This window comes from Balaenoptera borealis (genome assembly GCF_965194805.1).
Source record: "Balaenoptera borealis genome assembly, chromosome: 14".
Lineage (NCBI taxonomy): Eukaryota > Metazoa > Chordata > Mammalia > Artiodactyla > Balaenopteridae > Balaenoptera > Balaenoptera borealis.
This window is the reverse complement of record NC_138875.1, coordinates 63,968,937-63,993,896: the sequence shown is the minus strand read 5'-3', so window position 1 is coordinate 63,993,896 and position 24,960 is coordinate 63,968,937. Positions and strand designations below refer to the sequence as shown.

The window sequence follows — 24,960 nt, the reverse complement described above, 5'->3', positions numbered from 1 at the left end:
GGGCGGGCAGGTGACGTGTCCTCGAGGTCAGGGCCCAGGGGCCGGTGTCCGAACCGGGCGGGCTGCAAAGGCCGCGGGGGTCACGAGGCGCAGCCGGGCGCTTGGCGCAGCCCCGGGGGCGGGGCGCCGGGAGGTGCAGCCCGGAGCGATGGTGCGCGCAGCCAACTGTGCTCCGGCTCGCGGCTCGCCGCCCCGCCCCTAGCCGCGCTGCCCAATGGCGAGCGCGCAGGCGGTGGGGGGCGGGGCCTGGGCGGTGGCGGCGGCGCGCGGGCGCAGCACCCGGAAGTCGGCGGCGGTGGCGGAGGTGGTGAGTACGCGGTGGACTGCGGGCGGCGGGTGGCCGGCGGCGGGTGGCCGGCTGCGCTCCCCGCGGTGCTCGGGGCTCGGAGTCGGGAAGCGGGTCTGGGGAAGTGGGGCGCGGAGTCGGAAGCGGCCGTACAGCCCGCCCTGCCTCAGTTTCCCCTTCTCGAGGCGGTGAATGCAAATCCAGCGGCCGGTCCGGGGAGACCAAGCCGACCCCGGCCGAAGGAGCGTCCCTCCCATTACTGGAAGGCGTTTCCAGTGTCCCCGCCTGGGTGGGGCGTGGGCCCCGCAGGCAGGGCCGGTGTCCCTCGGTGGGGCAGACTGGCCGATCGGGAGCTGCGCGGTCATCGCGGGGCGAGGGTGGGTGGGCTACGCGGCTGTCGGCCCCAGAGCCCTGAGTCACGCTGCTCCCTCCCTGCGCCCTGCTGTGGGTGACAGCTGATGTCTCTCCGGGGAGGCAGCAAGTGCCAGGTCATCTGTGCGTCTGGACACGGTCTTCCTGGGGTGGCTCAATACTCAGACCTTCCCCCCCAGGGCGTCAGGGGAGGAGACTGGGCAGGGCTGCACGCTGGGCAAGGCCTTGTAGCCTCTGGGCTTTAAGACGCCTTCCCGCCCAGCAGCTACCACGCTCACCTCTGGGCCACAGATTTGGCTTGGGCCTTCTGGCCTTGGACCGGTCCCTGAGGCTCAAGCCCCCGTCTGTCCTCCACTGGGGATGTCACATGGTCAGCCAGGCCTGCCCTGCCATCCTGCTGCGGACTTGCCCACTGATGTTTTGCTGTTGCTGTTTCCATGCGGCAGCTGTGCAGTAATGGTGCTGTAAGGGGCGCCTGCAGCTGGTAGCTCTTGGGAATTGCTTTTTGCTGCTTGTTCCTTAGTCTTCTGGGCAGCCTTTCACGGCAAGTATTTGTTGGCCAGACACCGTTCACAGCGAAGAAAACTCAGGCCGAGGGCCAATGGTGTTCCCAAGGTCAGTAAGAGCCAGGGTTGGCCTCTCCTCCTGAGCCCCTCTCCTAAGAACCTTCCTGCGTCGGGTGACCTTTCGTGTGGGGTGGGGCTGCAGGAGGGTGGCTGTGTTGGCAGGTGGACACAGCAGAGCTTCTGTTCCCCCCTCTCCAGGTTCCCAGGGCTCCCAGTGGGCGGGCATGTTGCCCTGGTGCTCCCACCCCCTTGGACCCCTGACCATTCACTTCAAAAGCATGTGTCCTGCAGTCCTGTGGCTGTGTGTTACTGGTGTGTCTGCAGAATGCAGGCCCCTCAGACCAGACCACTAGCCGTCAGCTCTGCCCCGCTGCCCAGCCCCTGAGCCGTATTACTGCCTCATGCTTTCTTTGTTTTTTCATTTCTGGGCTGTCACTTTGATCATGTTTACCCTGGGTGTAGTTACATGTGGTGTTGTGGGGACTTACTCCTGTGCTGGCTGCTGCTCTAGAAGGCGCCTCCCGGTCCCACTCGCCTGTCCGTGGATGCTGCTGCTTCTGAGGATGTCAGTAGCCCAGGGCAGGGAGGTAGGCGGGCTGCTACAAATAGGGCCACGCTCGTCACTGACACCCCAGATGTGTGAGGACTGGGTCCATCCTTTGGCAACATGTCAGCCGGTGTTGAGGACAGTTTGTTGGTCTGGACTTCGGGGTTTGGTGAGGGGCTCTGAGAGAATGAGGACACCCCTGGACCACTGAGTTCCCTTTTCAGGGTATCGATGAAGCCTTTTTTTTTCCCCTCTCAACTTTTTTTTTAGGTTGCAGAAATAATGGATACACGCTTAAAAGTAAAGAGGCCAGCCCCCATCTCGTGGTGTCGGCTGGTACTCAGGGCGGCTCTGCTGGGTCTTCAGGACCATGCCTACTATAAGTATTTACTTCCACCCTCTTTCGAGGGGCTGGTGGGAATGCCCCCTTCCTCCCCTATTAACCATGTGAGCTATAGGGGCCACCATGAGGCCGGGCTGGCCCCCGCCTTGTGGGGAAGCTGTGTTCCTGCCAGGAGGGGCCGGGGTGCGGAGCATCCAGAGCTCACCGTGGCTCACTGTATCCCTCATTTGTGTTGCCCTTTTGAACCTTGAAGGGACAATGATACTTGGTATGAGGCTGAATTAGTGCTCCTAAGACATCTTGAAGATCTCAGGAAAGAGTGTCGCCATAGAAAATGTGTCATGGTGAAATGCTACTTATCAGCCAGATGACAGAGTGTAGATTATGGAGTTCTAGGTCGTGGGCAGGGAGGAGGGCACAGTGTTTGGGGGGGGGGGCGGCGGGCTGCTTGGAACGATTAGGATGGCAGGGCTTTCTCAGCGAAGGCTCCGGAACAGCGACAATGTGTTCCCCTGTGTTTACCTCCTCTGCTGGCAGCCTGGGGGGACGTCACACGTCACTTGTAAAGAGCAGCTCCTGCCGTCCAGTTCCGCCCTGTGCAGGGTGGGTGGGGTGCCCAGCTCCTCTGCTCAAGGCCAGATGGACAGGCTGGCTAGCCTTGACCACGTTCCTCCACATGTGTGCGGTGCTGGGCGTAAGGAGTGGAGCCGCCGACTCTAGGGCTCCATCACCCCCTGCCCAGAGCCCTAAGCAACAGCCAGAGGAGACTGATTGCTGGGACCCGGGGCCTCACTGTCCCACTGGCCCAGGCCCCCTTGTTCCTGCTTGCTCGCATGTGTCCCCGCATTCCTCGCTGCCTCTGGCCAGCGTGCTCCCCTCTGTCTGACAGAGGGAAGTGCTCCCCGAGGGCACAGGCCCCCACCCCACCCGGTGGTCACCTGAGTGTGTGGGTCCTTGTGCAGAACTCAGGGCAGCCTGGCCGCTCCGTCCTGTTCTGAGGAGCTCTGAGCTGGGGCTGGATCCGCCTTGTCCGGTCTCCTGAGAATTGCTCTTCCTGCCTCACCCCTCAGTGTCCCCCAACCCAGAGTAGCAACTCAAAGCCAGCGGGGAAGGAGGGCAGGGTCTGTCCATGTTCTCCTCATGGGCAGCTTTCCAGGTGGATGATCCTGTTTTCCCTACCGGAAGTGTGCAGCGTCCAGCTCCAGGGATGGTACAGAGTGAGCCCAGCATGCAGCCGCCATCCAGATCAGGGTGTGGACACCGTCACTAGCACCCAAACGTCTCCCTGCGGGTCTCCATTGTCCCCTGGCCAGGTGGCCTGCCCTGACTTCTGTACCCACGCATGAGTCTTGCTACTTCCTTGCCTCGTACAAGCACCGAGTGGTATGCTCTCATGGGTGGGGTCCCGCTGTGCCCCACGCTGCTCAGGCGGGTGGACACCGCTATGGACAGACAGCCTGGCTTCCAGCTCCGGGCTGTGGACTTCCTCGTCTGTGTCACTTCATGGACACGGGTACCCCACAGTGCCTGGTGTGCCCTGATCAGTCGGAGTTTTAGAAGCTTCTGTGAAAAGCCAAGAGGGAGACTCACCTTCCAGATACCACAGCATGTGCTGAAGCTCAGGGGCCGAGGGGCCGAGTGGTGGGGTGTCCAGGGCGTGACCCAGGTGGTGGCAGACAGCATGCCCGTCTGCTGGGAAGCATGGGGGTCCGTGGCTCACACCTCCCACATAGGCAGACCCTGGATACATCCTAGAACAAAGCCCAAACGCAACCACGCACGGAAATCAAGAGAAAGGGGCTCTTGCTTTGAGATGAGAAGGGCGAGAACCATGCAGTACAAGTGGAGGGACTTGCTGTGGAAGGACATATGGATTCCGATGGAGGCAGCACAGGCAAAGGGATGGGCCACCCCACCCCGCTGCCACCGCACTGTGGGACAGAGGCCCTGGATCCTGGCACGGTGTGCCAGTGGCTGCTGGGGGATGCCAGCAGACCACCTGAGCATCTCCTGCCACTGCGGTGAGGGTCGGGGGAGCAGTGGCGGGTCCCCTCGTGCTGGACGCCCCTGTGCCAGACATTGGAGGGAGTCGGCCGGGCGTGCTCATCTAAGAGCGCCACCCCCTGCCCAGTGATTCTGCCTCCCGGGTGTCTGCCTGGGAGACAGGACGACACCTGTTGGGAAGGTCCTCAGCCTGTTTGCAGAACGTGCGCACCGGGCCCGGCTGTGTTGCTCTGTATGGGTGGAAGCTGGATGGCAAGAGTGGACAGAAGGCGCACATGCCCCGGGCAGCAGCAGGCAGGTGGGGGACGCCGCTACCCCGGGCGTGGGCGAACCGCATGGCCAGGTGGCAAGAAGACAGGGTGGCGGGGTCCTGTGCATGTGATGGAGCATACATCTGTGGAGTACGTGGAGCCATGGGCGGGGGCCTTCCTTTGGGGCCTTGCAGTGAGCACAAAACGACATGCCCCCCAACCCTAGTGGTGACAAATATGGCTTCTCTCTGCCACCAGGCCCAGAGACCCACTGCCACGCCACGTGGGCACCCTGGGCACTTGTCAGGATGTTCGGCCATCTCACAGCCTGCATGCTCCGGTCCTGGGAGGCCCCCTCAGACTGCTGCCCATGAGGCTTCCCCTCAGCCCAGGCCACCGTCTGGGGTCTTCCTTCCGTGGGGGCCCGTCTGAGGCCTGGCTGCACCCCTGTATGCGAGGCAGTTGTAAGGCAGCCCCCCAGCAAGATACACATGGGCACAGTGATTCCAGGACTGTGGCCAGGACGGAGCCGGCTGCCCCACTGTGAGCTTTCCTGGGGGCTGCTCGCACCTGGGGAGGGTCAGCAGGGATGCTCAGGAGCACGCTGGCTGCCGAGCATTTCCGTGACGTGGCTGGAGCAGCTCATTCGTGTGCCAGGGGGTGCAGATGGGCAGGTCCAGTGCCCGGGGCATCCTGAGAGCATGTACTGGGGTCAGGAGACCCCACGTGTGCCCACACTATCACCCCGAGTGCAGCCAGCAGGCACCCCCATCCCCCAGAGCCCTCATGTGGCCCCTGGCACCACCTGAACTCTCGGTGAGAGAGGAGCCTGCCCAGGATGTGCCCGACCTGGGAAAGGGGTCCCCAGCTGTCCCTCCCCTGCCCCGTGGCACTGGGGCCCGGCCTCCTCCAGGTCAGTGTGTCACCTGCCCCATCGGGTGGGGGCCCTGCTCTCCTGGCCTGGGTCCCCCACTGCCATCCTGCTTGCCATGGGGCCAAGCAAGGGGGAGGGAGGGGGAGGGAGCCCCCTCACCTGCAGAGGGCAGGCGTGTGGCATCCGACTGCCATCCACACACCTGGTGGGGTGTGCACGTCACCTTAGCGGCCTCCACACCCGTTGGGCCGGCACGGCTTCCTGTATCGCTTGAAGCCGCAGGCTTTGCCCACCTCCAGGCGGCGTCCACCCTGTGGTCTCTGAGGCCTGTGGGTGAGGCTCCTCGTCAGGCCCCGGGACCTTCCTGCCCACCTCTGGCTCTGCCTCTGCCTCTGCCTCTGGCCACCTGGCCCTCATGGCGGCCCCAGCAGCCACAGAGCTCTGACATGGGCGTGTGGACACCCCAGGCTCCAGGTGGAGGTGGGCGGGGCGGGGATGGCGTGAGAAAGCCGGCGTGCTTCTGCCCCGGTCGCCCCCCCTCCCTCGGCACTTGCCAGCCCAGGTGCTCTTCAGGGTGACTTCCTCCTGACAGGCTTAGGTGTCACCTGGTGAGGAGGAGCCCTGAGTTTACCTGGAGCAGTGAGACCTGTTGAACTGCTCCCCCGCCTCACCTTCCCACTCCGTGGCCTTGGAAGCCTTAGGAGCGGAGGGGAGCATTTCCCAGCAGCGGAGCGCCCCGGGCAGGATGCCCCAGTCAGTGCCCCGCTGCAGTGCAGTGGTGGGACGGCAGTGGTGTGTCCAGGGCTTGCTCTGGGAACCCCGAAAGTCAGCAGGGGTGTCAGGGAGGACTCGCCAGGCCCCGAAGAGGGTGTTGGAGCTCGGCCTGGGTTGGGGCAGGATGGAAGAAGGGCCCTGCACCCACAGGACCTGCGAAGGAGGGTGCTGGGGGTGGTGGGAGTGAAGCGGGAAGGGGATGGGCCAGTTGGCAGCGGGCCTGGCTCGAGTGGGGGGTGAGGGATTGGAGAGAAAGGCAGTTCCTGATGGTCTCTTCCCCAGGGGCTGGCTTTCCTCTGGTCCTTCCCTCCCAATGACCGCGTCTTCACTCTTCACTGAGGCCGCAGCCCTGGGTTCCGCGCCCACACCACTGGCAGCAAGCTGCCCGGAGACCGCTCGGCAGCCTTCCTCTGACCGCGGAGCCCTTCTTGCCACCACCTTCTGGAGGGCTTGTCTGCCACCCACCTGGGCCAGCTAGGGTGGTGGGGTGCTGCAGCCGAATTGGGGGGCTCTGCATCTGGCCTGTGAGCAGCGGTGGCCGGCGACCTCGCCCAGTGCCAGTCATGCAGCCTGGGCTGGGCGTGGGGGGATGGCAGGCATGCTGGCCTCCTTTGACGGCCCAGAGTAGTGTGTTTCTGGTGACGCAGCCCTTTGTCCTGGCGGGGCCGGGGGTGGTGGGATCTCAGCAGGGCTTCTCCCATTGACCTCGGCCAGCCTGGTTGCCACAGATGACACAGGCCAATCTTGCCTGGAGCATCCTTGTGTCTGGGAGAGACCAGCCCCCTCAGGGTGGGGGACCTGTGTCTTCTGTGCTGGACTCTGGTCACGAGGCAGGTGCTGGGAGCCCCGCCAGCTACACGGGACAGGTGGGATGACGAGGCCCTGTGATGCCCAGCGTGCTTCCCATCACCCTGCACTGCATTCTGGGTGATTCTCATTCTCTGTGCCTAATCTGCCGAACATTCTCTGCCAAATTTTAAGTCGTACTTACTGGGGCTGCTGTTTCTAAAGGGTCTTTCTGGTGCTGGGGTGGACACCCCATTTACTCTTTATCATGTCCTTTCCCTGCAGATATTCCTGAGCTCCTTTCTCCTGCACTCAGTGGCTGGTTTATGGGACGTGTGGGGACTACTGCTGGTTCTTGCTGTGGTGCTTTGTTTTATGTGGTTCTTTCTATTGTACTGCTTTTTGTTCTTGAAATTATTTGTGAGACTTCTCGGAAGTCTGGGATGAAGAGGAAAACTTTGGTTTGCCTGGTGCCCAGGGGCACTGCCAGTGCAAGCACCCATCAGACCAAGTCCCTGGACCCCCGGTGTGGCCCTAGTTCTGCACATGGAGCTTCTCAGGGACCACCCCCACTTCTGTGCACCTTCCCTGCGGCCCTGGTGTGGCTGTGGATACAACCCCCCAACCCTAGCTCCCTTTCCTGGGTCGGTCCTGGGCTGTGTCTTCTGTCTCCCTCATCCCTGAGGCCACCAGAGCCTGGTTTGCCCCATGGGCCACTGCCCTGGGGCAGGAACTGCTGCTGTACTCTGCTGTCTTTCCTCTCTGGGTTCCTGTGTTCTCTGAGATGTTGGCTAAATCCTGCATGACCTTGTCAGCTCTTGGTTGCTTTTAAGATTTTTCACCTTCTTTCAAGCGTTTGGAATTGCTTTTACCAGGGAGGTCGGTCCCAACAGTCTGCCTACCAGTACTGGGATCATCAGGCACTCCTGGGATGATGGCCACCAGTGGACACTGCCAGGCCGCCCTGGCGGGAACCCAGCCTGTTCCCATCACCTTGGGGAACCCTTCTGCACAGGGCCCTTCTGCATCAGCACTGCATGTGGCCCAGCATCCCGGGGGGGGGGGGCAGCGGCTGGCAGCCCATCTCACATGGCACACATCCCCTAGCGCCCCGGGCTGCTGCAGATGGTGCTCGTCACCGCAGCAGCACCTCAGCTGCACAGCCACAAAAGTTGGTCCTCTGAGGCTGTCACCACATCTGTGCCTGGAGGAACACAGGGCTGAATCCTGGGGGTCCCTCCAGGGCCTGTGGGGGCCGACAGGGAAAATAGTGGGGTGAACCCTGCCCCTGCCACCTGCGCCAGCCAGACCAGTGAGCACGAGTGAGAGGAGGGTGGGACGCCCGAAGGCCTCGTGTGCTGGGCAGCTACCGCGTGGCTCTGAGCCACGGTTGTGTCTGTGGTGCTGGCCTTGGGCTCCGGCCCATCCTTGGCTTCTCTTTGCACGGTGGCCAGAGCCACCATGCCCGCCCACCCACCATGCGATGCTGGCATGGCTTTGAAGCCAGGGTCGGTGTGGTGGGAACAATCTCCTGTGAATCCCAAGGTGGGAAGGGTTCCGTTTCAGACCCCAGAACCAGAAGCAATTGCCAACAATCCAGGGCCAACGAGGTCACAGGCGTCAGGGGAGTGTCTGGCCAGTGCCCAGGAGCGTGTTTACAGAGATGGATGAGTGTCAGGGCATCCGACACGCGGTCTCCTCGTCCAGCGAGGGTCTGGGCGTCGTGAGCCCATTCCGTTTGGGCAAGGGAGTTTTGCAGGTTTGGGAGGCAGTTCTGTCGTCTGCCATTTACTCAACTCATTTTTCCTTCTCCCACAGACCTCGTTACCCCGTGTGAGCCAAGCCACCCCTTGGGGACCCATGTGCATCATCTTCTTTAAGTTCGATCCTCGCCCCGTTTCCAAAAATGCGTACAGGTAACCCCCTCGTGCTGCGTCTGCTATCCTGCTCGGCCTTGGGAACACGCCATCCTCAGTGCCTGTTTGGGCTCCATGTGCGGGGTCGGGGGCAGAGGCCAGGCCCTGGGACACGCTGCCCGGGCCCTGCCCTGCCCTCTCCCACAGTGGCCACTCAGTGTGGGCAGGGACCCTGAGTCGATGTGCAGAGATGCTAAGACTGAGCCGCTGAAGGTGGCCATGTGGGCAGGATGGGGGAGTGACGTGGGTCCAGCACAGCCCTGCACCTCTGACTGGGGATCAGGTTGCAACAGAACAGAGTGATAGGGAGCGACACCTGGCTTGTGGGGCTGGAGCCTGTGGCCAGTGAGCAGTCTGGGTGGTGAGGGCAGAGTGTGGGGGGCGGGTCAGGGAAGCTGGGGGACCAGCTGGAGGAGGCGGGAGGCCGAGGCCAGTGAGGGGCCACACACGGTCCGGATTCCTCTCCTCCCCATGACCCCCGGCTCTGGACGGCGCCCCTCCATTCCCCGGCACCCTGGTGGGAATCCACCGACATTTATCCACACGGAGAATGAGGCTGGGATGTGACCCTCAACCACAGATGAGCCACTAGTGCGACTGCCTAGGAAGTTTACATCATCTCAAGATCTGGAACATTTCAACTGGCTTCTGGGATTCCGTGCTACCTGATGTGTGGCTGAAGTAACTCATTCCAGGCTGGGGAACGGGGAACAAGGGGTGCCCAGTGTCCCTTTCCTGCAGGGGAGTGGGCAGCAGGGCCATGCTGGGGGCCGGGAGCTGGCCCTGAGCAGCCCCCAACAGAGCATGCCGTGTGAGTCAGGGTCCAGCCAGGGGACAGAATCCCGGAGCAGTGATTTGAGCAGGGAACGTCTAACTCGTGGAAATATAAACTGTTGTGGGATCGGGGTGCCCGAGGCAGAGCCTGTCTTCCATCCTTGGGCTGAGACCCAGACCTTGCTGGGGGCACAGCCGTGGCACAGCGGGCAGCTGGGAGCTCTCTGGGCACTTGCTGGAAGTCTGCCTGCTCCGCTCGCGCTGGCCGCTGTCTGGGGCGCTTGTTGCTGGGGAAGCCGCACCCAGAGCCTGGGAGAGAAGCCTCTCCCTCTGCAGCGTCCCTCCAGCGCCCTCTGCTGACAGAACTGGACCTGCAGCCACTGCAGAGCCCCCAGGAAGGGCGGGAGTGGGGCTGAGGCAACAGGTGGATCACTGGCGCTGTCGCCTCCCGCGCTGAGAGTAGCACTCCTTCCTCCTGACAAGTGAGGACACGCGGCCTGATGGCCACCGAGTCCATGGCTGCCTTGGTTCTTACTCACGGATTCAGCCAAGCCCTGAGGTCACCCCTGTTCTCCTGGGAGTGAGAAGGAATGGAAGGGACGGGGAGGGGGAGCCTGCGTCCTGCCAGGACCTGCCTCTGACAGCTCCCGGGCTGGGACTCGGTCTCAGCATTGATCTCAAATGTTGTCCTAGCCTGATGGCGTTGGAGGGTGAGAGGGGCTTCCGGCTCCGGGGTGGGCAGCTCTCACATGTGATGTGGGACTAGGACGGGAGGAGTGGGGGTGGAGCTGCTGTGGGAGGGACACTGCAGCAGGGCCGTGAGGAGAGCCTGGTGAGCCGACCCTGGGCCCATCGGAGACCAAGGAGGGGCCCCCAGCTCCTGGAGTTGCGGGGGGCAGGCACAGAGCCAGGAGGCCTGGCTGTCCTCACCTGGGCTCCCTCCCACCTAAGCTGTCGCTGCCCTGGCTGGCAGTGCAGCAGCTTCTGCCCCCACCCCAGTGCCCATCACTGTGTTCACTGCCGGCCCCCCACCCAGTGATGTCAGGAGAAGAAGTGTACTTTGTGTGTGTGTGTGTTTGTGGTTAAGTATACATGACATAAATTTACCATTTTTAAGCGCAGGGCTCAGTGGCATTAAGCACATTCACACTGTCATGTAACTGTCACCAGAACGTTCTCATCTTCCCAAACTGACACTCTGTGCCCAACAAACACTGACTCCCCATCCCCCTCCCCAGCCCCTGGCACCCACCCTCCTTCTTTTTGTCTCTATGACCTTGACTCTTCTAAGTCCCTCATGGAAGTAGCATCATATGTTTTCTTTTTGTGTCTGGCTTTTTTTCACTCAACATAATGTCCTCAAGGTTCATCCACGTTGTAACATGTGTCAGGATTTCCTTCCTTCTTAAGGCTGAATAATGTTCCTTGTGTGGATGGACTACGTTTTGTGTCTGCGTCCATCCTGTCGGCGGACACCTGTACTGTTCCTGCTTCTCGGCTGCTGTGGACATTAGTGTACAAGTACCTGTCCCAGCCCTCTTTTCAGTCCTTTTGGGTATATACCCAGAATCAGAAAATCCTGGATCACACGGAACCTCCAAGTTGATTTCCTCGTGTGTCTTCTGATGGCTGTACCAGAGGCTCCCTGCAGCGTTGGTCCGTGTCCTCATGTTGGGTGGTGGAGTGGGTCATTGTGGCGCTTTGTCGTCATGCATCATTGAGACTAGGTCCTCTCCCCACAGCCGGAAAGGCCCAGACCCAGGGCCGCCGTCCACTTGGACACCACTGCCCACAAAGCCTGTCCAGGGCCTGGGACCCACACAGGCCCCTGCTCCGGCACGTTCGACATCGCACCTGTTTTCATCTGTGTTTGTGAGCTAAGGTCACCCCTGTGTCAGTAATGCTCCAGGGTCAGCTGATTGCAGAGGACTCTTCCATCTGGGTCTGTGGCCATCCCTGCCGTGTGTAAGCATTGATCTAAACAGATCACCTCTGCCCTGAAGGACAGAGCGGGACATCCTCACTCTGATGCTGTGGGTGGTGCCACTCCTGGCTTTGTCCTTTCCAGTCTCATGGGAACCTGTTTTCTGGCCTCCCTAGAATTAGTTCCTGAAAGATGAGGCCAGCCCTGCCAGCTCTGCCGTGCCTGTGGGGCTCTTGAAGCCTCTCTCCCCTCCTTGGGCTGCAGCCGATTTAGAGCGTGTGTCCTGTGGGCTATTCAGACAAGTGCCCTCGTGGGTGTGGGAAGGGAGGGGAGACAGCCCAGTGCAGCCGGGAGTACATGTGAACTGCCTCTGCAGAGCAGCTCCAGGCCTGATGTTGGGCTGGGCCATGACTGTCATGGACCCCTCGTCTGCACCCCACCCCCATGTCACCAGCCCACTGCCCTCCATATTGAGGCACCCATCCCTCCAGACGTGGCAGCTCTCCCCGCATCATATCCCACTGCCATGTCCCCCCAGGCACTGCCCATCATGATCCCCCAGGCGCCCTTGGGTTTGACCTGCCTTCCAGGCTGCATACCTGCCCACCCACAGGTGCCGCACCCTCCTGGGGTCACCCCTGGGGGGTCCCGGCCTCTGCACCGCACCCCCCACCACGCCTGAGGTTGCCCAGCACTTGGAACCTCCATATTTTGCCGACACGATGAAAGTCCCGAATCAGGGGACCTGGAGTTCATGGGACGGGGGTGTCCTGGGTGGGCCTGACCTCATTTGGGCGGCCCGCAGAGGGACCAGCCCCTCCTCAGGGAGTAAGCTGCTGCCCTTGGAGGGGCCCGTGGCCAGAGCTTGAGGGCGGCCTCCAGGAGGCGAGTGACCTCGGCGCACGGCAGGCGAGACCAGGGGCCCCAGTCACATGGCTTCAAGGAACTGACCCCTGCAACAGCAGAGACCCCGCCGACCAGCACCTGTGTCACCCCGGGGCTGAGCACCCGGCTGAGATGATGGGTGGGCGTTGCTTTAAGCTGCCGCATTTGTGTAGATGTTTGGCTGCATAGAAGACCAGCATACTCCCGTCAGGATGGCGCTGTCATGGCTGTCACGTCACCACCCTCTTTGTCAAAATATCATTTAGACCCACAGGCTGATGCTTTTACTGGCTCCACCTGGAGGGACTGCTGGGCCAGCTGTTGCCCTTTGGGGTGGCTTCCATGGAGGTTGTCACTACTGGACACTTCACTGGACCCTGGCCTGTGCATCCGTCACTGCTGCCAAACACCCCCCGGCGGTGTGCAGATCCCTCCCCTGACTGTGCCCAGACCCACCCCTCAAATGATGACAGACCCTTTCCATGACTGTGCCCAGTTGGACTTGGAAGTGAGGAGTGAGGGGCTTCCTCTCGCTTGGAGCCTCCACGTGGTACCATCATGCCCACCAGCAGTTCGGCTAAACAGTGACTCTGATGAAAGCAACCCAGCGCTTCAGGCTCCTAGCGATTAGCAAACACCTCGCTTCTTGTCTACAAATGGGCAGTTGGAGTAAGAGGACAGAGGCACTGCTCTTTCGCTTTGTTATTTTCCCTAAGTTTTCCTTTCTGGAGTCTTCACAAGAATGGGAACCAGAAGCCACGGCACCGGCCTGGTTCGGGCTCAGCCTCCCGTCCCCTGCGACTGCAGGGGTCAGGCGAGCGGGCAGGTGAGGGGCGCTGGGCACCTGAAGGAGGACACTTGATCCTGGCACAGGAGCCACCGCACCCTCTGTGGGGCCCAGGCCCCACAGCCAAGTCTCCCCACCCGGGGAGGGGGGCATTGCGCTGTCCTTTTCCTGACTGCTGCTTAGCAAGCTTCTGCCAGGATGGGTCCCAGACTGGGTCCCAGGGGGACAGGGCAGACGTGGCAAGAGGCAGGGGGTGGGGTCCGGGTCAGGGCCTGGCAGCTGGAGCTGCAGAGGATCCTTCTGTGAGCTGCTGCGGCTCATGTCAGGGACAGTGAACCCCCTGCCCCCTGCGCCTGGACCCGGCGCAGCCCTAGAGCCAGCTGTGTGGAGGAAGAGCCAGGCCACAGGCTAGACGGGCATCCTGAGGGTGGTGAGGCTTCCAGGGTGGTCCCTGGCGGTGCCAGCGCCTGTGGCCGAGGTGGCGTGGGAGGCACAGGTGGGGGGTGACACGTGCGCACAGGTGAGACACTTCCAGGGCCCTGGGGTGCCAGCACTGGTTTTGCCTTCAATTTTGTGAGTGTCTTTGTTAATTCACATTTTACCACAAGCCAATATTCATGAAATCAATGAGTCGATGCAAACAGTACCTCTGAAGACTTCTGAGGATCTAACCCCTGACTCAGCGAACTTGGTTTCAGACCCACTGTGGCCCCAGGTGCCGCGCCCGCCTGCGGTGCTTGGAGGGTCCTTCGGCGGCCACTCTTAGACCCCGGGGTCTACGGGACCCTGTGGGGTGACCCCGCCCACTCAGTCACTGTCTGTGTTTGTAGTTATTTTAAATGGCAAAGCTGACCGAAAACTTCGTTTTCTTATCTCAAAACCAGGGCCCTGAAAACATCGACGTCTTTCCTAATTGCCAAAGAAATACTTGTTTGATTCATAATACAAAACACTAGTGAAACACAGAGAAGTCCTCACTCGCTCCCTCCCAAAGACACCCCAAAGTGCGGGATGGAGCAGCCCTCGGAGTCCCTGAGCGCTGGTGGGAGGCTTACAGGGTGTCGTCAGGGAAGGGACCGAAGGGCAGGAGGACACGCCCGCCCAGCGCCCTGTTCCAGGTGGCGGAGCGAGCAGGGCTGAGCCGGCAGCCACCCGTCTCCTCCTCCCAGCGGATCCCCGTCCTCTCTGGGACTTGCCCACGTTGCTGCCTACCAAGGTGCGTTGTCTTGGTAACGAGAGGAAACACGTGACTCTTCCACATTCACGCGAGACCCTCAGCCGTGCTCTCTCCTCAGGCTCATCCTGGCCGCCAACAGGGACGAGTTCTACCACCGGCCTTCCAGGGCCGCGGACTTCTGGGGGAACAACAACGAGGTCCTCAGCGGTGAGTGTCCCCGCTGTCCACCCAGCACCGTCCACTCAGCTTCACGTGCCCGGATCCCCGGGGGAAGCAGATGGAAGGTGGGGGTTGTATTTGGATCCACCATCCGCTGCGGTTGGTCTCGTGTGAGGCATGAGTTCAGACCGGTCACCTCAGAGCATCATGGTTGTGCGTGCATGCATGTGTGTGTACATGCATGTGTATGTGCATGTAATTCTGTTACACACCTGGCACCCCTTGCCCCAGGGAGAGCGGCCTGAGTTTGGGGAGCAGAGGCCCGGCTGGCAGGGCTGGGGGAGCCGATGAGGAGCCCATGGGGTGGAGTGGAGGTGACCGCACCCCGCCTGCCCTGCCGGTGGCTTCCGCGGGCCCCTTGGAGGGAGCAGCTCCTATCCCAGCAGGCAGGGGCCACTCGGAGGACGTGCAGACAGGTGTCGGCTGGGCCAGGGACCCTCTCTGCCTGCGGAGCCTGGAAGCTCGTCTGGAGCATTCACGAAGGCCTCCAGTGTGGACTGGGGTCGGGCAATGGTGCTGCGTGGGAGGAGGATGGGAGTGGGGAGACCAAAGCGGAGGTCTGGAAGGAGGTGGGGAGAGCTGTGAGCGGGGCCCTCAGGGTGGGAGTGCAGGAGGGTGAGGCTGGGTCTTGGCCTCACCAGAAGCTGCTCGGGAGACCTTGGATACCTGCTTGCTCGGGAGTGTGGGGTGGGGCTGGCAGGGAGGCCCCCGCTGCCTGAGCTCTGGGCACAGCGGTCGTGTGTGGGGTCTTCAGCCAGGCCGGCCATGGCTCCCCCAGAGGTCCAGGGGCAGGCCTGCTGGGCCACGGGAGGGGGTCCGAGGGGAGCGTGTGGGCATGGCCAGGACCATCCTGGGCTAGGACGGAACAAAGGGGTCGTGGGGAGAGGGCAGGCCGTGTGTGTCAGTGCTGCAGGGCATGCATGGGAGGCTGAAGTGGGGACTGCTCAGGACGGGTGAGGTGAAGGGCGAGGAGCTGAGCCTTCGGGAGGGAGGCGGGAGGCACTGCTGGGGCACTTTGTAGATGAGGACACGGAGGCTCAGACGAAGGGTGAGCCTGCCTGGGCCCCTTGGCCGTCCTGGCCCCTGGGCTCCACACTACCTGCCCTGGTCAGTGCCCATCCCGCTGGGGAGCCCCAGCCACTCAAGTCCTTCACCCTTTGCAGTGGTTTGGAGGCGGCCCCTGGCGCGTTGATACGGGTCCTGCCAGGCGGGAGGGTGGCCCTGCTGCACCGCAGTGCTGGGTGGACCCGTGGCCACTGCGCCCGGCTCAAGCCTGGGAGACCCCAAGGTCCACCCCCTCCCTCTGTCTGGCGTCACCCAGCGTGCACAGAATTGTAGCAGCAGCGTCAGCATTGCTGGGGACTTGTTAGGCATTCAGGAACCTCTGGGTTCTGTTTCTTCAAGTCCTCCGTCTCCTGCTGTCTCTCCTCAGCCCCACAGTCACACGTGTGTCCGTTTATCTGAAGTGGTCGTGCCCTTCGGTGATGCTCGGTTCACTTAAAAGCCCTCTGTTGTCCCTGCTCCTTTTTAGGTGGTTTCTATTGCCATATCCTTTACTCACGTTCACTAACCTTTTTTTCTTTAGTGTCTAATCTGCTTTTAGTCCCATTCTGCATATTTTTCATCTCACACACTGTAGTTTTTATCTCCAGAAATTCCACCGTGGTATCTTCCTTGTCTGGACTCTGTTGTTTGGCCAGATGTGGAAGCTTCATTCACTTTCTAGTTGTTGGTTTGTTAGAGGCCTCTGTCCTCTGGATGTGAATCCTTTGCTGGATAATTGTGTCACTGTCTCATTTTCTTCATGATGTCCTTTGGTGAGCAGAATATTTTATTTTAATGAAGTGCTGTTTATCTTCTGTTTTGTGACTTGTTCTTTTTGTGTCTTACCCACAAAGTCTTTGCCTATCATGAGGTCGTAAAGATATTTTCCTCTGTGTGCTTCTGGAAGCCTCCTGATTTGGGTTTATGCTTAGGTCTGTGATTTGTCTCAAATTAAACTTTGCGTGCAGTACAAAGCAGGGACTGAGCCACGCCCACCTCTCCAGCTGTCCCTGCAGCACTGACCAGTGGGCCTCATCTGGCCTGTGCATGACTATGGCAAACTGGCTGAAAGTCAGTTGATCACATCCGTGTGGGGTCGTTGTTGACTCTTGTGTACCACTGACATGCCTCGGGTGCTGCAGCCTCTGAGCAAGTCTGGGAACCAGCTGAGGTGAGCCCTGTGGCTTTGCTGCTTGTTGGGACTGCTGTGGACGTCCTGAACTTCAGGGCCAGCTTATGAATTTCTATAAACACCAGCCCACGGGGTCTTCACTGGGATCATGGTCATCCTCTTGGTCATTTGGGGAGAACTGTCATCCTTTTTTTGTTTTGTTTTATTATTTTTTTACTGAAGTACAATTGATTTACAAGGTTGTGTTAATTTCTGCTGTTCAGCACAGTGATTCAGTTATACATGCATATGTGTATATTCTTTTCCATTATGGTTCATTATAGGATATTGAATATAGTTCCCTGTGCTGTACGGTAGGACCTTGTTGTTTATCTATCCTGTATGTAATAGTTTGTATCTGCTAATCCCAAACTCCCACTCCATCCCTCCCCCACCCCCCCTCCCCCTTGGCATCCACAAGTCTGTTCTCTATGTCTATGAGTCTGTTTCATAGATATGTTCATTTGTGTCATATATCAGATGACACATACAGGTGATATCATATTATATTTGTCTTTCTCTTTTTTTTTTTTAAACAGTTTTTTTTTAAGTGCTACTTTTTTTTTGTTGTTGTTGTTTTTAAATGAGCTTATTTATTTATTTATTTATTTATTATTATTAATTTTGGCTGTGTTGGGTCTTCGTTTCTGTGCGAGGGCTTTCTCTAGTTGCGGCAAGCAGGGGCCACTCTTCATCGCGGTGCGCGGGCCTCTCACTATCGCGGCCTCTCTTGCTGCGGAGCACAGGCTCCAGACGCACAGGCTCAGTAGTTGTGGCTCACGGGCCTAGTTGCTCCGCGGCATGTGGGATCTTCCCAGACCAGGGCTCGAACCCGTGTCCCCTGCATTGGCAGGCAGATTCTCAACCGCTGTGCCACCAGGGAAGCCCTGTCTTTCTCTTTCTGACTTATTTTACTTAGTACAATAATTTCCATCCATGTTGCTGCGAATGACATTATTTTGTTCTTTTTTATAGCTGAGTAATATTCCATTGTATATACGTACCACATCTTCTTTATCCATTCATCTGTCAGTGGACATTTAGGTTGTTTCTATGTCGTGGCCATTGTGAATAGTGCTGCTGTGAACATTGGGGTGCGTATATCTTTTCGAATTAGTTTTCTCTGCGTATACACCCAGGAGTGGGATTGCAGGATCATACGGTAGCTCTATTTTTAGTTTTTTCAGGAACCTCCATACTGTTCTCCATGGTGGCTGCACCAATTTACATTCCCACCAACAGTGTAGGAGGCTCCCTTTTCTCCACACTCTGGGAGAGCTGTCCTCTTAACCATGTGAGCTTCCCGGGCAAGGAACAAGTCTCCTCCTTTAACTAGGTCGGCCTGACGTCCATCCCTCAGCACACACATCTTTCCCGTAACGTTTTCCTAAGTGTTTTAAAACTCTTTCAGTGCTGTTGTAAATGATTAATTGAATTTTCATTTCCCAGTTCTTGCCAAGTATTCACTTATTCCAGTAGGTTTTTTTTGTAGATCCTTTTGGATCTTCTTTACATACGATCCTATCTTGTACAAATAAGGACAGTTTTGCTTCTTTCAGATCTTTGCGGCTTTTAGTTCTTCTACTATTATAACTTATTACTGTTATAATAATAATATGTTAATGACTTAGCTATTTTCACTCCAGTTGTCAAGTGAAATGCCCCTCTGGCCTGGGAAGACACTCTCCTGGGGCTGTAGTGGCCTTGCTGCCCTGTGGCGGGGCCCACGGTTATGGAGGGTTGCAGCCTGCGGGGCTCCTAGTGAAGGGCCCACCGAGGGCTGGGTCCTGCCTAGGGAGGACAGCCGGTGTCCCTACACCTGATCAGGATGCGGGGCTGGGGCCTGGCGTGATTTCTGCAACGGAGCTGGTGCTGTGCCCCGAGCCTGACGCCCACCCAGGCATCAGGATGTGTTGTGCAGGGGCCGGGGGCTCCCAGGGGCATCAGGTGTTGTCCCGGGCGAGGGTCTCTCCCACATACCCATGGTCCCCAGGGGCTGCCTCAGCCTGCGGAGTTCCAGTCCCCGTTTCACCATAAGGGCTGCTGGGCTGGTGGTGACACTGTTGTTGCCGCAGGGCTGGACATGGAGGAAGGCAAGGAAGGCGGCACGTGGCTGGGCATCAACACGCGGGGCAAGCTGGCGGCACTTACCAACTACCTGCAGCCACGGCTGGACCGGGACGCCCGGGGCCGAGGTACGGGGTTTGGGGGGGGGCGCTTCCTGGGCACCTGGAGGGACGGGAGGAGTGGCGAAAAGAGGGGCCCTGAAGCCCCATGGCTGGCAACGCCAGGAGCCACCCTCGGCCTGGCCATATGGCTCCCACTTGTGGCCATGGCATGGCTCCCGACTGCCGTGTTGTCACTGCCCGTCTGGTGGACATATACTGTCCCCACTGAAGACTTTTCCCCTCTTGCTGGACTTCCATGTCGGGGCACAACAGGAAAAATTTTCAAAATCAGTTCTTGGTGCCCTCCTCCTTGGCTGCCGGGTTGCTGAGGTGTGGCCGTCCCGTGGGGGACCATCAGTCTCCCCGGGAGAGGGGCTCAGTCCTACCGCCCCGGCCATGGGCGTGTGTCCCCTGACGCAGGTGAACTCGTGGCCCAGTTTCTGACCTCAGACGTGGATAGCTTGTCCTACCTGAAGAAGGTCTCCGCAGAGGGCCACCTGTACAACGGCTTCAACCTCATAGCGGCCGACCTAAGGTGGGTCTACCAGGTGGGGACGCAGCCCCCAGGCGCCGCACAGGGCTGGGTTGCAGGCTCGGCAGGCAGCGGGAGCCGGGGCATCTGTGGCAGCCTCTCTGGGGACATTACACCTGGTGGGCTCAGGGAGCGTCCCGAGGGCCGAGCGCCGAGCGCCTCCCAGACCCACTGTCCTGGGGACTCAGGGAGCCAAGCTGGGGCAGCGTGAGGGCCGCCAGCTCCTGCTGTGGGAGCTGGAGTAGGGCCAGGGGTGTACCCGGGCCAGACCGGCCCCTCCGACTCATCTCCTCCCTGCGTCTGTGGCTGAGGAGCCCGTTTTTGAGCCATACCTCACTTGCCCTGTGGTCTGGTGGCAGAGGTGCCCCGGTGGAGAAGGCGGTGCAGGCACAGCTGGGTACGGAGACCCCGGGCCCCATGGTGGTCGGGCGCTGCCGAGTGCTGGGCAGAGTGGGTGACGAGGCTCACGTCGGCTTCTGCAAGGGGCTCGGCGGACGGCTCCTGGGGCAATGACGCTGTCCATGCCACCCATGGGCCCTGTCACCAGAGGACATGGTGGCCGGGAGCTTTCTCCGCCCCGGGGTGGGGCAGACTGCCTGGGAGTAGGGCAGGAGCAGGGGCAGAGGGGCCTGTCCTAGAGGCGGGAGGAGCAGGTCCCCCAGGGAGGTGCAGGCCCTTGAGTCCAGGGTACCTGCGCTGGCTGTGAGATTCAGGAGTCAGGTTGCTGGGACTCTGCAGGAGGCTGGGGCCACGTGGGGAAGTGGCAGTTGGGGTGTGGCCAGGCCCATGTTGGCACACAGAGAGATGCTGGGCGGGGTGGGGGGCAGATAGCTCAGCAACAGTGGTGCCTGCACGGATGGTGCCACCTGAGTGCTGGGGCCCGGGCTGTGGGGCTTGCCAGGTGGCGAGGGTTGGGGACGCCCTGTGGCTCCCGTCTGACCCTGTCTCCCCTCCGGTCCGCAGCACAGAGAAGGGAGATGTCATTTGCTACTATGGAAACCGGGGGGAGCGTGAGCCTGTTGTCCTGGCGCCAGGTGAGGCTGCTCTGGCGGGTGGCACAGGGTGGGGCTGCTCTTGTGGGGACCCCAGTACTTTCAGGGACCGGGTCCCTGCTGATTTCCCTCCTGGGGCTGTTTTTCGGCCGTTCGTGTACCTTGTGGCCAGTAGTGGCCATGGCCTCACCTGGTCCACATGAGGCTGCCCACAGGTTAGGTTGCCTTCCCCCTGTACCGAGTCCCTGGCTGTCTGGAGAGAATTGGAAGCTAAAAGGCACAAAAGGACGCAGAGACCTCCCCCTGCAATTCTGTGGCCTTTGTGGAAGCATCTGGAAACCACCCCATGATGCCCTCAACTGTGACTGGAGATGCTTCTTTTCTGCTAAATTGCTGCTTGGAAGGAATTCTTTTGAACTCCGTCCTATTTCATCCCTGAGCCTGCCGCGCCTGATCCATGTCCCTTAAAAAAAAAACAACAGCTCCATTGAGATATAACCACATGTCATACAGTTCACTCATTAGAGTGTGCCTTCAGTCGTTTTTACTCTATCTACAAAGTGGTGCAACCCTCACTAAAATCCAACTCTAGAACATTTTCATCACCTCACCAAGAAACCACACCCACTGGCACTGCCGCCGGCCCCTAGAAACCACTAGTCTCCTTTCTGTCTCTGTGGATTTGCCCGTCCTGCACATTTTACATAAACAGATGCAGACAATACGTGGCCTTTTGTGTCTGGTTTCTTTCCCCTTATGTAATGCTTTCAAGGTTCATCCATGTTGTAGCGTGAGTGAGGGCTCCATTCCTTTTTATGGCTGAATAATATTCCATCGTGTGGATTTTCTGCCTTTTGTTTATCCATTATCCGCTGAAGGACACTTGGTTGTTTCCACCTTTTGGCTATTGTGGAAAATGCTGCTGTGAATGTTTGTTATATGTTTTTGTGTGGAAACGTTTTCATTTCTCTTGTGTGTGGACCTAGGAGTGGAGTTGCTAGATCATAAGGTAACCATTTAACCTTTTGAGGAATTGCCAGACTGTTTTCCAAAGCAGCTGTGCCATTTTATATTCCCAGCAGCAACTTATGAGGTTCCAGTCTCTCCCCATCCTCGCCAAGACTTGTCACTGTCTGACTTTTTGATCGCAGCTGTTCTGGGGTATGATGCGGTCTCACTGTGGCCTTGATTTGCATTTCCCTGATGGTTAATGACGTTGAGCAGCTTTTCATGTGCTTGTTGGCCATTTGTGTATCTTGTTTGGAGAAATGTCTATTCAAGTCCTATGCTTGTTTTTAAATTGGGTTGTCTTTTTGTTATTGAATTGTAAGAATTGTTTTATATATTCTAAATACAAGTCTCTCATCAGTTGCATGATTTGCAAATATTTTCTCCCATCCTGTGGGATTTTCCCCTTTCTCGTTGGTCTCTTTTGAAGTACGTCATTTTAAATTTTGATGACGTCCAATTTTATGTATTTTTTTTGTTGTTGCTCATGCTTTTGGTGTCACATCTAGGAAGTCATTTCCTAATCTAAGGTTGTGTAGCTTTTCCCCTATTTGGTTTTAGCTCTCATGTTCAGGTCTTTGAGACATTTTCAATGGACTCTTGTGTGTGGTGCACGGTGGGGGTCCTGCTCTGTTCTTTGCATGTGGCTGCCAGGTGCCTGATGGATACAGCGCGGTGATGCCGTGGCTGGCGGCGTGACTATGGGCCCCACAGTGCCAAGTGGCAGTAGTCATGTCAGACTTGGCCCAGAGTCCGGTAGCAGCAGAGGGTGGTGGCTCTCTGTCATTGGTGCATCTTTTCAGGCCGCATGGCTCCAGGTTGGCTGCCCCTGCTGCCTCTTGAGAAGAGGCTCTGGGGGCCTTTCCACATTGAGGCTGGGCCTCTTCTTGAGAACTTGTCCTGAGAAACTTGCTCTAAGACCCTACGGCGCCCCCAGCCAGGACCTGGCCTACGCCTCGGGCCTGCCAAGGTCAGCGGGCTCCCTGAGCCCGGCTGACCCCGGTGGGCCGCCTCCTGGCCTCAGGCTGTGGTGCTCCCAGCCTTGACCTTCTCAGGTGGACCCCCATGTCGGGCTCCCCCAACTTATGGACGGACCTTCCTCTGCTGTTGATTCCGATCACCCACCCCTGAGGCCTGGCGAGTTACTGGACGCATGTAGAGAAGGGGCGGGTGGGTGGAGTTCCAGCCACAGCCCCCGACACCTCCGACGCTGGCCGAGCCAACCCCTCCTGCAGGGACCTACGGGCTAAGCAACGCGCTGCTGGAGACGCCCTGGAGGAAGCTGTGCTTCGGGAAGCGGCTCTTCCTGGAGGCCGTGGAGCGAGGCCAGGCACTCCCCAAGGACGCCCTGGCCGCCCAGCTCCTGGACGTGCTCAACAACGAAGAGGCGTGAGTGCCGTGCCACACACACACACACCCGCCCCCCGGCTCTGAGAGGTGGCTACTGTCCTTCCACAGGGCCTGCACGGCTCTGACTGGACAGAGCCCATGAGCTCGTGCCCTGGGCCCTGGGAAGCTCCTGGTGGCCCCAGCACAGGGACTGGCCGGCAATCGCTGTCCTGCGGCCTGGCCCCCACAATGGAGCCCTGAGTGAAAGGCTAGATGGAGGTTCGAGGCCTTGACCTGGAAAGTGCCCGGAACGACCCTTGTGGTTCCCCTAGCCCCTCTCTGAGGCTGGAGGGCTCCTCAGGCGCTACAGGGCTGCGGCTGAGCGTTGGTGGGGATAGGTGGGGGGCGGCCAGTGGTGACCCCTCCTCTGTCCTTCAGGCAGCTGCCGGACCCGGCCATCGAGGACCAGGGCAGGGAGTACGTGCAGCCCATACTTAGCAAGTATGCGGCTGTGTGTGTGCGCTGCCCGGACTACGGCACCAGGTACGACGGATGGGCCGCTGGTGGGCCCTCCTGTCCCTGGAGGAGCCCACCTTCCCCAGCTCCTCCCCACCTCCACTCTGCCTAGAAGCCACTGCAGGTGTCTGGGCAGTCCCCGGTGGTGGTGCTGGGAGCCCTGGGGGTTCTGAGCGGGGAAGTGCCTGGTCAGCCCAGGGCCCACCCTGCTGAGAGTGGTGGGCAATCAGGGCTCGTGCTGCAGAGGGTGGGCAGGGCGGCCTGGGGGTGTTTCAGAGGGGAGGTGATAGGACTTGTGGGCAGGGGCCTGTGGGGCCCGCAGCTCAGGGCCCTGATGCCTCACAGGGCACCCTCTGCTCACCGAGACTGAGGCTGCTGCTCTTTGTGACCCATCTCGAGCCAGGCCAGTGCCCAGCAAGGCCCCTCGCACCTCTGTTCTGATCCATTTGGGGCTCTGACTGGCGTGCAGGGGTCCAGGGGCAGCGGGCTGAACACAGGCCCCATGCTCTCTTTCAGAACCAACACAGTCATCCTTGTGGATGCAGATGGGCACGTGACCTTCACAGAGCGAAGCATGCTGGGCACGGACCCCTCTTGCTGGGAGACCAGCACCCACGAGTTCAGGCTGCAGAGCTAACCCCCACCCGGGTGTGGCCGGGGCTCCCGGGAGGCCCTGTCACAGGTACTGCCTGTGACTCGGCCAGCGTCCCCCAGGGCCAGAGCCCTCTGATGTGTGTGAACTGTTTGCATCCCCACGTCAAGCTCGGGGTCCAGCCTTGTGCCAGTGGAAATGACGGAGGCCCATGGCCAGGTGTGCAGCAGGCCCAGGTGTGCCGTGCCTCCCCCTGCCCACGCACAGAAGCTCACACAAGGCACACGTGACACCCATCATGCACGCGTGCACACGTTACAGGCAGTAGACGTGTGCACACGTGCTCAGATATGCACACGCTCCAGGCATGCACCCCCCATGCGAGCCAGACACGCAGAGCTGTGCCTCTCAACACCCACACGTGCTTCTGGCCAGTGAGTCTTGCTGTGATCCCGACAACAAGAGTGGATGTCTGTTTCAAAGTGGCCCCTCCTCTTCTGGGCGTAGCCAGTTCCTGACCACCAGCCCTGCTCTTGGAGAGGACACGGGCCACATTTGAATGAGGAAAACCTCCTCCATAGCACAGGCACAGGCCGCTGGGTGGGTCCGGTGGTTCTGTGGGTGCCGGGGGGTCCTGTGTGTGGAGCTATCCTGTGAGGGGGCATCCATGTGCACTGGGCCGCCTCGGCAGGCTCTCAGGCCTCCACCTGTGCAGGGGGGTCATGGGTTCCGGGCAGGCCCATCTCAGGGAGGGGACACAGCTGCCCCTGCCATTTCCCTTCTCCTAGGGAGTTAAACTTCATAAGACTCTGTACTTGAATGTGAGACGCTGATAATAAAACTCTTGAGGCCGTTGTGAGCCAGTGCATTCCAGGCCCTTGACTCTGTGACAGGATGACCAAAGCTGCCGTGCGGGAGCCCCCAGGAGCTCCTGGGGCCCAGACCCCGGTGCAGGGCTCTTCCTCTTTTCCCTTTTGCTCATGGCCTCCTGAGCACTGTGACGGAAGCCAGGAGTTCATCCGGGTGCAGGTGGGAGCCCTGGGGAGCAGTGCACACGTGCTGGACCGTGGAGGCCGGGGGATGGCAGGAAGGGCTGGGCTTCAGGTAACAGAGCAGGTGGAGT

The 24,960-nt window shown here is 59.7% G+C and overlaps 1 protein-coding gene across 6 annotated transcripts; it reads left to right on the top strand.

Moving 5' to 3' along the window:
* The first annotated feature begins 226 nt into the window (after positions 1-226).
* On the top strand, positions 227-24,696 carry TANGO2 (transport and golgi organization 2 homolog). 6 transcript variants are annotated; one of them, XM_082354950.1, is made up of 9 exons: positions 227-307; positions 8,622-8,719; positions 14,385-14,473; positions 18,776-18,895; positions 19,289-19,403; positions 20,364-20,434; positions 21,475-21,553; positions 22,636-22,789; positions 23,168-23,272. In XM_082354950.1, the coding sequence occupies exons 2-9, from the start codon at positions 8,664-8,666 to the stop codon at positions 23,225-23,227; spliced, it is 744 nt and encodes a 247-aa protein (XP_082211076.1). In that variant the 5' UTR covers positions 227-307; positions 8,622-8,663; the 3' UTR covers positions 23,228-23,272. The 6 variants fall into 6 exon arrangements, with proteins under 6 accessions (XP_082211076.1, XP_082211075.1, XP_082211074.1 ...); XM_082354949.1 differs by having other exon boundaries at positions 21,472-21,553; XM_082354948.1 differs by lacking the exon at positions 21,475-21,553 and adding an exon at positions 23,762-24,696 and having other exon boundaries at positions 231-307.
* The last annotated feature ends 264 nt before the right edge of the window (positions 24,697-24,960 follow it).

What these genes read in the sequence shown, in the direction of transcription:
- TANGO2 (XM_082354948.1), top strand. Translation starts at nt 8,664, where the DNA reads ATGTGCATCATCTTCTTTAAGTTCGATCCTCGCCCCGTTTCCAAAAAT. An exon ending in CCGGGACGCCCGGGGCCGAG is followed by an intron (nt 18,896 to 19,288) that starts GTACGGGGTTTG and finishes CCCCTGACGCAG; the next exon opens with GTGAACTCGTGGCCCAGTTT. An exon ending in GCCTGTTGTCCTGGCGCCAG is followed by an intron (nt 20,435 to 22,635) that starts GTGAGGCTGCTC and finishes CCCCTCCTGCAG; the next exon opens with GGACCTACGGGCTAAGCAAC.